The sequence below is a fragment of the Periplaneta americana genome, chromosome 6 (assembly GCF_040183065.1).
Source record: "Periplaneta americana isolate PAMFEO1 chromosome 6, P.americana_PAMFEO1_priV1, whole genome shotgun sequence".
Lineage (NCBI taxonomy): Eukaryota > Metazoa > Arthropoda > Insecta > Blattodea > Blattidae > Periplaneta > Periplaneta americana.
In genome coordinates this window covers 18,942,987-18,958,008 of record NC_091122.1, presented here as the reverse complement: position 1 = coordinate 18,958,008, position 15,022 = coordinate 18,942,987, and the positions used below count along the sequence as shown (strand labels likewise).

Genomic DNA, 15,022 nt, shown 5'->3' with positions numbered 1-15,022 from the left:
ACAAGATTGATAATTTATAACTTGTATAACAACATAACATATATTAATATGTTATCACCAGACAGTGGATTTTCGGTCCCTACACAGCAATAAGACATCAGGTCCTTTGGCATATGGAGGGATCGTAGCTATGAGTTTAATGACCTTCCTGCAATTGATGGAACCTAACATTCAATATCAGGACCAAAATCCGCTGTCTGGTTATCACTGATTACACACATAAAATGTTAGTGCCACATCTTCCTCAAAGTTTTCATTAATGAAGCATGAATCTTCCTCATCACATGACGTCACGAAATATGAAATACAGTATTATCTCATATAAATAAGAACATTGTGAATATTATCCTCATGAAATGTATATTTCATGGGACAATTAGCATAAACTATGCTAAGATAGACAGCAGTTTATATAATGGTCTTTTTGATATAAATATATGTTTATTACAGCATTTCTTTGAGTATATGGAATATAAATGCCAATTATACTAACATAATGAGGAGCTCTGAAACAAAGCCTAACCAAATTTGAAATGGACTCATATTAGAAAAGGCATCACATTGTGCTATAAACTCCATTCAGAGGGAAATAATTGCGTTAGAATCGAATGAGTTTGAAGCCCGATGGAAGACTCTTTTGAGAGTATGAATTCATTTCAAACTCAGTTATTATTGGAGGTGGACTATACAGGCTTTGTTTTAGAGCATCTGAGATAATTTCTTGTAATTAACTTCATTTGTTTGATCAATATATATTTCTTTTAAGTGTCCTTTATGACACTTTTGTTTATGTGTGAGCTATACCTCTCATTAACATCCAAGTACCGTAGTTCTTATTAGTATGATATAACACACACAAAGGAAATGGGCGAGAGATAAATTGAGGTTGACAAATAAATAATTTCAGAATTTTGCTGATTATCTGTAACGAGTAATTTGAGTAATACTGGGGTAGGAGAGAAAGAGGTCTCTGACAATATGTATAACATATAACGTAACAATTCCAATATTTTGATTGGGCGAGAAACTTCGTTTTCTATTATAACATTAAAATTAATGTTGCTGGCAGTCCTGTTACGTAATAACTATTGCAAATTTTGATCTGTGCGGTTTATTTTTATGTTTTAATTACATTAATATCGTACCCCTAGAATAATACTGTCTTAACTCCCAAAAATTGAATTTTGAGTTACAGGCAGTTTTGTAATCTTTATTTAATCCTCTGTCAAACAGTAGAACTGTAGTACCTCTAAGTTCAAGTTCAAAGTCTGCAAGACTTACACTGATACTTGGTACGGTAATCTTGAATTTTCATACGACTTTGAAATCTTTATCTTGCCTTTACTCAAAACTAACTTTTGATAATTACAACATTATTATTATTATTATTATTATTATTATTATTATTATTATTATTATTATTATTATTATTATTATTATTATTTTAAGGGTGCGATATCTAGTATTCAACAATACTGAAAATAAAAGATCAGTTGAAAATTTGTTACATTAATGCAAGTTTTTGTGAGTTTAACGAGTAATCTAATATGGTTTGAATATTAATGAATTGTAATCTAATGTATTATTTTATTTGACACGTGCTATAAGGGCCATAAAGTAAGGTACAATCATTCAGTAATGTAAATAACAAGTTATCTATTAAGATTGATTCAAACTATTAAAATAGTCGACTGGTTGTTCAGAGTGAATTAGAGATAACAATTGAATACAAAGTGACTGGCTTCTGGGGACAGAGCTATAGGCCTAATAATAGAGGGTGAAAGTAAATTATGGTATCTACATACAGTATACATTTTTCTTTAGCAAATATAAAGAAACAATTACTACTACCAGTAGTTATATTTTCTCAGCCTTCAAATAGACATTTAATAAAACTATAAATGGTCATGTCTTGATTGATACGCATGTTATGCCAAATTAAAAGAAAATATATAATGGTGTATATACAAATTTAAACAAATTCTTAATATTGTAAATATTTACTTTAGTATTTACTAAAGGCCTTCACAGTGATAACCATTTTTTTTTAATGAGCACAAAGGGTTGCTACATGAAGAATGAAAGCTTTATTTAACAGTTACTTCTATCACCTAACTTTTTTTTTGTTTATGATATGCAGACACAGGAAAATAAAATTGAGGGGCCCAGTGGAAAAGGGATCCATGCCAAATTCCTGTTGATTTTTAGTTTCTTCGATAATCCGACAGATTTTGCCATCTAGGACCTCTTATGAACTTCCAGTCTTGCAGCATGTGTCTACCAGACAAAGTAAGCCTCTTCTTCACTTGAAGAGAGAGAATCTCAGTGGAATAAATGCTTCTCCTACAAAATTTACTTTTTGCTGCTTAGGCCTCTTTTCCATTGAGCCCCTCAATTCCTCGGGAGCTAGACCATGGACAGAGTTCGGATTTCTTTTTTCCTCGTTCATTAATTTGATACTCTCTTTCATTACCTCCCCATTAAAATATATGGAAGAGGACCTTTAAGTCTTTCCTGTGAACAAAATATGTTGTCTAGAGTTTTATAATTAAATCTGAAACTTTAATTACTTTGTGATATAATACTATTCTTTTTAAGGAATCATGTTTGCTATAACAGTAATCAAATTACATTCTATACTACCGACATAGGTGGGCCTTCTGTTCATTGTAACTTTCATACAAATGGTAACAAAACATTTATCATTCACATCCATAATGTCTTAGGAAAATATATTGGATAGATGATAGAAGATGCACACATATGGCGATAGAGAAGTATAATTTTCACATAGTATGTGACATATAATATTAGTCCTTAACCTCTTTGCATTTGTCATGCAGGAAACACGTTTCTTTCCTGACATTGTGTTGCTCAGGGAGTGCCATGCAAATCAGAAAGACTAAGCTAGTTAGCATGTTTGAAATAAATAACATGTTCAGCAAATGTGGAAAACTGCAAAGTAATAATAGTATTAATGTTAACACTCATTTTAATGGCAATGAACATTTTTATTACAGATAAATCTAAAAATACCTGATAACGGTATACGAACAGGTACAGGGTTGAATAATTTCAAGGGAAAAATTGTTCTGGGGCCGGGTATCGATCCCGGGACCTCTGGTAGAACATACCAGCGCTCTCCCAACTGAAATTATTCAAATCTGCTTTACAGGGAGCTTCACCTGAAAGACTAGATTTGCAGGTACAGGGTTCTCAATATATGGCTGCTCTAGCATGGGACTTGGCTCCTGGGCGACAGGCCGAGTATCAACCAGTAAAATGCTGTCTACAATGGCAGAAGCAACAGTAGATGTTGAAAGTGTCCTCCTTCCACTCATAAACAAGCTTGATATTGCAAGAATATGTTATCACTCACTCGTCTAAGCTCATCTACTGAAAGTACATGTTCATGCTATGCGAGAAGGAGATCCAGTTCAAAGATTCCATTATTGCAATTAGTTTTTGAATTCAATTCAGATTGGTGAAATTGATCTATAGCTCCTTTTCTTCTCAGACAAATCCTGGTTTTTTTCTAAAAGGATGTGTGAACTTACAAAATTATTGGTATTGGTCTTTGAATAGCCTCTAATTTTGCATGAAATCTCTTCTCCCACCTAATATTACTAGAAAATTATGTGTGAAATGCAATAAGTGTAAGGAGAATAATGGGTCCAATATTTTATATTTTATTGTCAGAAAATAAATGCAGATCGGTATCAAATACTAATCTTAACACCATTTTTTCACCAGTTGACACAAGAGGATTTTTGTTTATGGGGTAATTTGAAAGACAAAGTGTTTCACACGAATCCGCACACATTATAGGAACTCCAGACTAATACTAAGCATCAAATAAGGAGGATTTCAGTTGAATTTAGACGACTAGACGAGTGAATGACATTTTCGTGATGTTAAGCTTGTATATGAGTGGAAGGATAACACTTTTAACTTCTACTGTAAAGTAGGTTTCATAATCCATTTCTGCTTCCGCCACTGTAGGCAGAATGTTACCTGCTGATGTTCGACCTATCGCATGGGAGCCAGATTCTGTGCTATGGCAGTCATATATAGTAAGAACTCTGTAAAAAGGTAAATTTATGGTCAGTCTTACATAATCTATTTCAGTGATTTCAAAAGCATGTCAAAAGGCTTGTGACATTTGGGGATTATTTTATACTTATAAGAAAAAACTTATTTTTACAATTTTAAAATAAAAACTATATTGATTATTGTATATCACTTGCAAAACATATGGAATTATAACGTGATAATTAACAAATAAAATTACTCACAGAATTCATTACATTAATTTCATGGAAATATATTACCGTGGTATTGTATGGTTTGTTTAAAAATGAGTTTCATATAACTGAGAAAATTCAAACCTTCCAGCAATGGCTATCTTTTAAGTTACGACCTCATATTAAAGCAGGAACGAAATAGAGTAAAAATAATAACCATTGATTGTCTCCACTATTTGAAAAATCCAAACTATTAATACTAATTGATTATACAATATGTCTTCACTTCAAATCGCAAAAGATCTATTCCTTACAATATATTATTGTCCAAATATTGAAATAGTATTTATTACATAGATAGAACAATCTGTATGTTAGTTTCTTTCCATTTTAAAATAATGCTCAGAAATAGACAAACATATTGCTATCTAAGGGCGCATAGTATTTAAGTTATAGAATTACACACTGTTTTATTTCTACACTCTTATTTCACTATAAAAATATTGCATTACTGTTCAGTCTGCTATTCCTGCTACCATTTCAACTGCTGTTGTAAATTAATTCTAACAAGAGCATCCTGCCATATATCAGTATAATAAAAATTACAACATACGACCCTTGAAACTTCTTGTTGAAACACCGTTTATATTAACTGGGAAAATATGCTAAAATAATTATTTTCTAATGCATTGGAGAGGAACACTATATGGCAGTGATAAATACTGAGTAAATACTATATATGAAGTGCTTTTTTTTTATAATAATAAAAAAAAAAAATAATAATAATAATCATCATCATCGTCATCCACGGCATGACAGCCCATGAAGGGCCAAAGTCGAACAGCCAGCTGTTGGCTTTACGTCCACATGCCTCAGCAGAGATGAACGATCAACCAACAAGAACAGAGGTTCATGCAGTCACATGATGATCCCCCCCCTAATGATTATGGTTGGTTTTCGAAACAGGATTTTGTTATCTATTGTAGCGCCTCAATTTATCACAGTGTTGTGTGAGCACCAGTCCTGTACACTGGGCGAAATTTCATGAGAAAATTTCTTTCCCCATAAGAACTGGAAACAATGCACATTTCATAACACGAGTCCTAGGCACAATGCCTTAGACCATGACGCTATGATGCTATATGGACCAAGTGCACTTTTATTAATGTAATATTTCACTGCTGCTGGAAAACTGACAAGTGAATAGGTACCGTAAACAATACTCGATTTAATACATATTTTTATACATCACATATTCATTATATGAGGTCTCGACACCCTCATTGAATATTATCACGACTACTATGAAGTAGTCAATGTGTATTATCACCTTTAAATCGAGAAAAATTCGTTCCGGCCCCTGGAATCGAACCCAAGACCTCTCAGCTATGCGTTCTGAGTGCTCTTTCCAACTGAGCAATGCCGGGACACGATCCACGGTGCCGGTTGAACTCTTCTCATTGTAATGTTTATATTTCACAGATCCTATATTAGCATTGCAGCTTTGAGTTGTGGAACAAGTAAAGATTTACAAAAATATATAATACATAGTAAGAAGATTGATTTAATTATAAGCATAAAAAGTTCAGAAATTTTGTTAATTCTGTTCTAAACTTTTTTCTCTTGTGATCACTGCTCGTCAATATTGCTTCATATAAATCATATTTAATGACGACTTCTTACAATAGCTGCTTACAAACACTATTTATGGGGGGAAGAAAAGTATACATGTAAATCCTATACAATTGACTGCACAAAAGAAAAATTCTTGAATTCTAGTATTATGTAAACAATTTGCATATAGTTTGGGATAGCAGTTTTCCTGTTTGTTAAACATGTTTAAATATTATTTCTTCCACCTTGTGCTTGTGTATGGACAGAAGAAAGTAAGCAGACATAGAACACATCACATTTAAGGGTGCATGTGTCTCACCTTCTTCTTGCTTAAGTAGTCTTCAGCTTCTCTTGTAAGTCTCAGTTCCCTCTCGGGGTCCCTTTCCTTGAATAACATTGACAAATGTGTTTCATGCATTACATAATGTGTGCCCATTATATCCACTATTCCCCATCTTACCTTCGTATTATTACTCGTAAAATATCAACAGCCTAATATATGTAACATAACTAGAATGTTATGCATAAGAAAATAATAATGTATTTAAATTTTTGAAGTGCGTAATCATTGTTCGAAATTTTGATGTTTTAGTGATGATTATCAGATGAATGAAAGTAAGCGACCTTCAAATAAATGTATTGTAAATTAACAACTGCTTTCGAAAACTGTTCTGTCAATATTGTAAGACAGTATTTTCAAAATATCTAAATTATGTTACAGAAACTAGCTATATTTTAAGAGTTAAAGATTAGAATATATATATGATGCTGAAACTGATCAGAAAGAGGAAAAGGAATTAGCTGAGTCACTGGTTGAGAAGAAACTGTCTACTGAAGGATGCACTGGAAGGAATGGTGAACAGGAGAAGATTTCGTGGCAGAAAAAGATATCAGATGATAGACGACATTAAAAAATATATGGATCATATGCGGAGACAAAGAGGAAGGCTGAAAATAGGAAAGACTAGAGAATGCTGGATTTGCAGTGAAAGACCTGCCCTTGGGCAGAACACTATGAATGAATATAAGTAAATATATATAATATATTCAATTTTTAAATTATTTGTGAATAAATAAATAAATATACACACATGCATATATATTTTACAGTTTAAATTATTTGTGAATAAATGTGTCTTAATTGCAGTTGTATGCGAAAGATATTAATTTAATTAAAAATATTTTATCATTTTATATACCGTACCCAAAACGAACCAGTATTAAAAACGTGAGATAAGAGACAGTGATGCCTAATGTATTAGTTTCTTTTTAATTAGATGTATCTTTTCTTTTTTCACAAAAAATCATTTCACTCTGAGATGCAAAAAAGAAAGAAAGAAAAAAAAACACTGGAAAAATAAGCAGCTCTTTGAATAAATGTGAAAATGTGAAGTAAGTGTTTACACTTAAAAGCAGTCCTATGCCTTTTCTGACTTTAATGAGAGTTTTTTGAAAGAGAAAAAGAGCATTGAAACCACCCCTTTATCAATGAAGTCGACAGCTTCAATCAGCATTAGCATTAGTGTAAACGAAACACACTGAGAGCGTAAATTGGCTATCAAAATACCCTCATACTTCACTACATTAACCAGAAACTGAATGTGCTAACCCCACACCGTGCTGTGCCCTATGCTCTGTACACAGCTAATCTGTTTCCAGTGGATCAGTGCATTTGCAACCATATGACTTTATTATCCCTCTGAGTTGTAGCTCTACTCCAACAACCTGATCTTGACCTCCTGGAAAATGAATTGTCTCTCTGAAGCGTCTAGTCTGTGGATAGCCTACTTCCAAATGACACTCCAAGCCTTCCTACAACATAGTGACAAGACCTTCCTTCTTCAAACAGAGCAATGGTTCTTTCAGAATCTTCTAGATATATGTAATAGCATGTTATTTGCATTGAAAACTACTCTCGACTGGGTCAAAAAATGAATGAAACATGTCTTTTCCTTAATAAATTAAAAAAAAATAAATAAATAACACAGTTTCATAAAAGGGCGGAGTAAGTTGTAAAATGTTTACATTTATGTACTGCTGGTAATGGCAATAATGTCATCCTGGTCAAAGATAGTGTCGAGGATCCGGTAGTTTCTGTTAAGAGGTGATTTCCAAACTCACTTTCTCTTTCAAAACTCCTCAGTCACGTTATGAAACCATAAAACTGCTTTTAAGGATAAATACATATACTTCACATTTTATTACAGAACTGTTTACTTTTCCAAGCTTGTCACTTTTTTGTACTTCAGCATATTATTCGACACTTCTCTTTTTCAATTCTTTAGAATGTTTGCTACAGTATCATCTGTTAGCCATCTAATAATTGGCGAGTTATTATTCACTTTAAAATTTGTATTTCTGTATTGTTTGATCTCCTGCTTCAACGACTGTACTAGTCATTGTGGAGAACACATTTATTTTAAATTCATCAACGTCTTTGTTATACAGTTTACAGTAATAAAAGTTGTGAATATGACCAAAGTATTTAGAGAAAGTAGTAACAGTAACGTACAAAAAATTAATGTGAAGTATTTAAAACAAAGAGAAAATAATAACATGGACTGAAGTTGGAATAATAAGCTCTTTCAGTTTGCCATTAGGACAGAAAATTAGCTCGATATTAAATGAGAATTTGTAACCCTTAAATCGTTTTAAAATGAAGTACAAAAAAAGAATACTTTACATTGTACAACATGATCTTTTATTCATATCCATATTCTTTCATACATCAAGAGCGAAAGAAATTTTGTATACACATTTATTTTCAAAAAAAAAAAAAAAAAACTATTGCAGTTGATTTCTTACCATGAAGATGATTATATGCAAGAGACAAGGCAGTGGAGATATAAATATACAGTACAATATATTTAATAAATTTTGTTAATGGATTTGATTTAAAACTAATTCAATACAAGCAGATAGTAGGAGCAGCCCAATCTCTCTTAGATATTTGATAGAGAATGTGCTAAAATGATACTGAACTGAAGCTTAACAAACTACATGTTTAGTGACTGTAAATATATTCGAAATGCATAGAGATAGAAGAAGAAATAGCTAGGTACAAATATTAATATGAAGTGTTAAAAATGCCATAAATGAAATTAATTTTCGAAACTGATTCAATAACAGTTTTCATTTTACATGTAATACCAGTTATGTATTCATAACTGGTATTGAGCCGGGTAGCTCAGTTGGTAGAGCAGCTGGCAACGGACTGGAAGGTCTGGGGTTCGATCCCAGGTGGTGATAGGATTTTTTCTCGTTGCCAAACTTTCAGAATGGCCCCGAGGTTCACTCAGCCTCCTATAAAATTGAGTACCGGGTCTATCCCGGGGGTAAAAGGCGGTCAGAGCGTGGTGCCGACCACACCACCTCCTTCTAGCACCGAGGTCATGGAAAGCATGGGGCTCTACCTCCATGCCCCCCAAATGCCTTCATGGCATGTTACGGGGATACCTTTACCTTTTACCAGTTATGTATTCACACAGACCACATTGTCTTTACACTTACATTCTCATGATGTTTCGTTGCATGAAATTGCCAGACATAGTAAGTAATGAATTGATTATAATTTTAATATAATCAACACAATATATGCGCAGTGTTACATCCATTTTTAATTACAAAGTCTTATAATATTGGTCTGTTGGTTAATTTTGTAGAAGTTAGACAGATGTATAGTATTTGAAGAAAAATAGAAAAACAATTTATCTGTTTACACTGTAATGCCAGTAAGAAAAGCACACGTACTTGTAACTTTAAGAAATGTACATTTACCTGTAGGTAATTTTTAACTTATTTCTATAATGTAACTCAATAAATTCATTTCAAAACTACAAACGTCGTTATATCTTGCATTCTAAATAGAGACAATTTTCTTCACCATTTATTCATCATCCCTTCAATATGTCATTAACATGTTTTACCAAATTCATAAATTGGATTTACATAAGCCAATCAGGAATGCTCAGTTCTTGAGAACTGGTGGTTTACTTGTCTGGCGACAGATAGGGAACTGCCAGTCATCTCTGAGGATCTGTTGAACTGCAAATCCACCTGTAGGAAATTCGTTCATCTTATCCCTCTCTTATGACATTTCAACTTTTTTTTTCTAGATTACTTTTTATGCTGTAATCAATATTTCCCCACAATACAGTTACTTAATGGCAGGTTTGACATGTCTTACAGGATAGGTTACTGTATGTTGATGGTTTTCTATGAACTTTGTCCTTTTTTCCCCAGTTAACTTTCTGAGTAAGGAGAGCCATTTTTCTCCTTGAACATATTTTACATTTTACTTCAAATTATAAAATCTGAAACTGCATACATACACATTTAAAAACACAAATAAAATACATTAGAAAGCATAATTTGAGGCATATACCATATTTACTGATAAGCTAGTTCTTGAAACTATACTTGGCATTTTGCATATTTCAGGAAATCACTGCAAGTAATTTCAAAGTTAAAAACGACAAAACATCAAGCCCCCTCTAATTCAACTTCCATGTGGTTTCTGGCTTATATTCACACATGTTCTATAATACTGAATGCATTGCTAGTAGAAATTGGATACTTGCTCTGGGAATGCATTGCTAGTAAAAATTTGATAACACCATTTGAACTTTATGCAAGAAGTTCTTTGAGGAACCAGATTTCTTAAAAACTCGATCCACTGGTTTTTAACTATCATACCAGTGGCACAGTGACAACCCTAATTCAGTAAGACGCTATATCCACCTTTAAAATGATCATACTTCATTCACGCAGTAAAATTCTTTTGACAATTTTAACTCAATAGGCCCTAAGTCTTTCGAGAAAAGCTCCTAAAACCAGACGTTGGGCATACAGTTCAATTATATGACTGGCCAATTACGTTAAAGAAACTAATTTTCCGGTTCAAAACTAAATGTTTGTAGTGCTCTGATGCAATAATAGTCTAAGAGAAATCACTGATTGCTATACAAGCAGATAGGTAAAAATAATCTGAATAATTAGTGTCTTGAGTCATTTCTTTGCAAATTAAACCGTTTAGCATGAATTTAAATTGAATAATTTCTTTGCAAATTAAACCGTTTAGCATGAATTTAAATTGAATAATTGCGAAAATCTTTAAAATAAATCTTGCAATGCAGTGCGCTGTTACATGTCGATCATATGTCATTGTCAATGGAGGCATTTTGAACATATCTTATAATTGTGTATAATGTTTTCGGGAAAGTTTTTTTTTTCTCATGGCCTAGATGTAGAACATTAACTAAGATTTCCAATTTCCATGCTTTGTTTTCAATATGATATATAATTTAAATAGAAAACATTTACGTTAATTTAATCTTTTTTCAGTCTAAAATTACATATAAATAATACCGTGTGCTGTAATGATTTATTTTCAGAAGTGTTAATTTAATGTAAGATAAACCATGTCAGTAAAAATTATTACAATTTATTTCTCATATCACAAGATGCGTATTTCTGTTTAAGGCAAATTGCATCTTATCACATGCAAAATAATGGTAAAAAATTCCTATCTTCAAGCAGTCATAAATATAATTATTTCAAAAAATATATTTGATGGTGAAGATTATTATAAGCCCTATGCCCATAATATTGCAGATATATTAATAATTTTTGTACGGTGTGTTTAGTATCTATTAGCAGCAAGTGGCTAAAATTTCAATTCAATGTGTGCTATAATAAGTGAATAGAGTGTAGGAACCTAATCATAGGTATGTAGTGAATTTATAAAAAAAATTATGTTTAAATTAAAAAATTATTTAATGCGGAAATATTTACTCTAGAGTAACCATTTAAAGCTTAATGTGTATACACACATCACTAAAAACTGAAAGAGCTCTGATAAATAGTATTATATTTATGACTACTTGAAGATAGGCAATTTTTACCATTATTTTGCATGTGATAAGGAGCAACTTTCCTTAAAATTGCGATCACTAGGAGCAACTTTCCTTAAAATTGCGATCACTAAGTCACGATTGCATTACCTCATTCCCTTCCTACACTAAAAAGAGAGGGAGACGAATGCAAGAAGTTGATTTTGTTTACGTCTGCTACAGGTCTACATCGTCTTCAATTACTCACTCTGCCCTGCCACAGTGCAGGCTGCGCTTCTAGAGTTATTGCAGTACCCACGATGTTGCAAATGTTTCATAGAAACATAATGATTTCTTCTAAAACGGTGAATGTTAGAAAAAAAAAAACGTACTTAGATATTTCAAATGTGTTGGCCTGGGTGGCGCAGTCGGTAGAGTGCTGTGTCCGAGATTGTGGGTTCAATCACGACCCAGATGGATGGAAATTAAGTGTGCTTAAATGTGACAGGGTTATGTCAGTAGGTTTACTGGCATGTAAAAGAACTCCTGTGGGGCAAAATTCTGGCAGCATTGATATAACCTCAGTAGTTGTGAGCGTCGTTAAGTAAAAAAAAAAATATATATATATATTTTTTAAATGTCTCAAGATCTCTTACCAATTTCATTTTAGTGCAGTGGTTACCTTCCACCTTGTATGTACTCGTAGCTGCCTGTATAGAGAAGTAGCATTATTACATTTGATAGCATACAGTCGTTGCGGTATAAAAGGCAAAATCCATCACTGTCTTCTTCCTTAATTATGTTTAATTTCTGCCATTATGTGTGTGATTGGTTACTTAACATGGCTGACATTTTAAATTTAAAATCCTTGTGCTTTGCCGATACTGGTTACATAAAAATGGTCATTGTATAATTCCACATTCGAATCGAAGTTGGGACAAAAACAATGTTATAAAATGCAATATTTTATATCACTGCTACTTCATTTGAAGGAAAAATATTTGAGAGGATGATGGGCTCCTCTATTTTACTTTATATTATAGCAAGTAGACAAATCTTCTCAATTAATAAGAAATAAATCTACAGCTCAAAGTCAAGCCAGCATAACTTGTATCTCCACAGTCCTGTCTAATATATGACAATTTCATTTTACATCTTATTTACACAACTTTTAACACTATATCACTTAGGAATATATATATATATATATATATATATATATATATATATATATATATATATATAAAACTTGAACATGATAACTTGAACTAAGTTTAAAAATAGCTACTAGTCAACTAAAGTATTTTTAAACTTAGTTCAAGTTAATATGTGAAAGTCATGTATATATTCCTAAATTTAATTCTGTCAAACTTACAGCAGGAAACTTCTATAGTATTTTAATACTGTGATCATTATACCGGTACTAAAAGTTTACAGGTTATTTCAGACAGTGAGAACACCTAATATTTCTGTATATAAGAAAATATGTTTCTCTAACAATATACTTTATCTTGCAAAATATAGTCAAGAAATTACGTTGGTACAGACTTTGAAATAATAATGTCAGTTATTTATATTCAAAATGTCACTTTTATATGTTTAGATTATTTACATAACAGCTTAATTTTGAATATGGATGTCACATAAATGCAATGAACCAATCTTAATACTATTTGTACTAAATCAGTTATTGCATCATTCGAAAAAGTTTTATGCTTACCTGATCTATGCGATCCTGCACATCTCTTGCAAGTCTCTGTTCTTTCTCAGGCTCAGTTTCAATGCTACACACCCATCGGAAGAGCCGCAAAAACAAACTTGGTTTTACACACTTTGAATCTGCATGCTTGGTAACATCTCCATCTGAAATTTTATAGTTACAATTACGTAGTTTAAATGTTCACTTAGAAGGAATTTATTAATGTATAAGATCTGAATGAGATATCTTTCTGTAATTTGTTACTGCTAATGTGGTACCGAAATTACATTCTAGTAATAAGGAATAATATGGTATGAATTAGGGATGGAGGGGGGAACAATTCCAAGCTATTTTTCGCTACTGATATGGGCGCATTTCGATGTGGGCGAGAAAATTACTGATGAATTTTGCCTGAGTCCTCTATCAGGGTTCTTTTATGTGCCGTAAATCTATGATCTAGAACTAGCTTTACTTCCTTTCTTATGGAAGCCATGCTAAGGTTGTTTATTGTTCCTTATTGAAGTATTACCCAGCTTTACTTCTCTTCTGAAGAAAGTCGTCCTAAGGATTTTTATTGTCCTTAAATGTTTTTCAGTGGTGGCTCATACATATGAGCTGCAGTTCTTAGCAATTTTTTAGATGAATTACACTAAACAATTAAATAGAAATTTTCATTAAAAATAGGCAAATCACTTCAATTTCATTCGAACCTTCATTGTTAAACAGAAAAGCAAGCAGACTGTGCAATGTTTGGAAGTTACACAGGTGTTTGAATGCAACGACTAAGAAAGGAATCTCCAGTTCAAATTATAATTAGAAAGGAATTACGCAAAGACAGAAAAAAGTAACTTTATTGCATATAATCAAATCTAATGAACTGTTGTAGAAGATATGCCCTATGGCAAATAAGCAGATTAATATACTAATCTAAGCATACTGGGACCGATGGCGGGCTTATGTGAGGGCGGCAATGAACCTTCGGGTTCCTTAAAAGCCATTTGTAAGTAAGTAAGTAAGTAATCTAAGCATACTGGAATAAGCCATAAGATTATTTAGAACCAAATTAAAGACGTACCTAATTTCTCACACATTCTATTTATTATTATTATTATTATTATTATTACTATTATTATTATTATTATTATTATTATTATTATTTTATGTTTTGAATTTCAGCCAGTTGAATGCAAATGTCAAAAACGGATTCAGTACCCATCTGTAATTGTCGTAATTCTTTTGAGTTTCTACCAGAAAATAAGTAGATCTACTCAAAAAGCTATTATTTAAAACTGTGCAAACTTTATTACATGTTCGCAAAAACAAACTCAGCATTTTGTCATATCATATGGTATGTAACTAAATTTTCTATTAGTGCTTTCTAATAAATTTCTTTTTGTCAAGTGATGCCGACCAGAAATTAAGTTTCCTTTTAAATCCGTCAATTTTATTCCGGGTGTTATTATGTTAACATAGTCTTACCAACTAGGCCTACTATTCACAATGTTAAGTGTTCGAAAAATATATCAACAAGTAAGGCCAGTCTATAAAGCCAAAGAGAACTGTAGAAAATAGGTTTGCATATTCCAATTTCTCATCTTGCAGGTACCCACCGTTACATTAGAAGTTGAATAGTG

General features: G+C 32.2%; 1 protein-coding gene and 1 long non-coding RNA gene across 6 annotated transcripts in view; one reads left to right on the top strand and one right to left on the bottom strand.

Annotated features, from left to right (window-relative positions):
- The window catches only part of LOC138701093 (sodium/glucose cotransporter 4-like), a 147,065-nt gene that overhangs the window by 13,388 nt on the left and 118,655 nt on the right, over positions 1-15,022 (bottom strand). For 4 of the 5 annotated variants that reach the window (XR_011332438.1, XR_011332439.1, XR_011332441.1 and 1 more), the window contains exons 15-16: positions 13,410-13,552; positions 6,178-6,243 (exon numbers count right to left, since the gene is read on the bottom strand). Coding sequence is in view for 2 of the 5 variants with exons in the window: in XM_069827668.1 (XP_069683769.1) it covers positions 6,178-6,243; positions 13,410-13,552 (209 nt within the window). In the remaining 3 variants the exon portion in view is untranslated. The remainder of the gene's footprint in view (positions 1-6,177; positions 6,244-13,409; positions 13,553-15,022) is intronic. The other variant, XM_069827669.1, reaches the window with a different exon arrangement.
- LOC138701095 (uncharacterized) overlaps positions 1-15,022 on the top strand; it is a 64,407-nt gene that overhangs the window by 16,801 nt on the left and 32,584 nt on the right. The gene's annotated exons all lie outside the window — the stretch shown is intronic.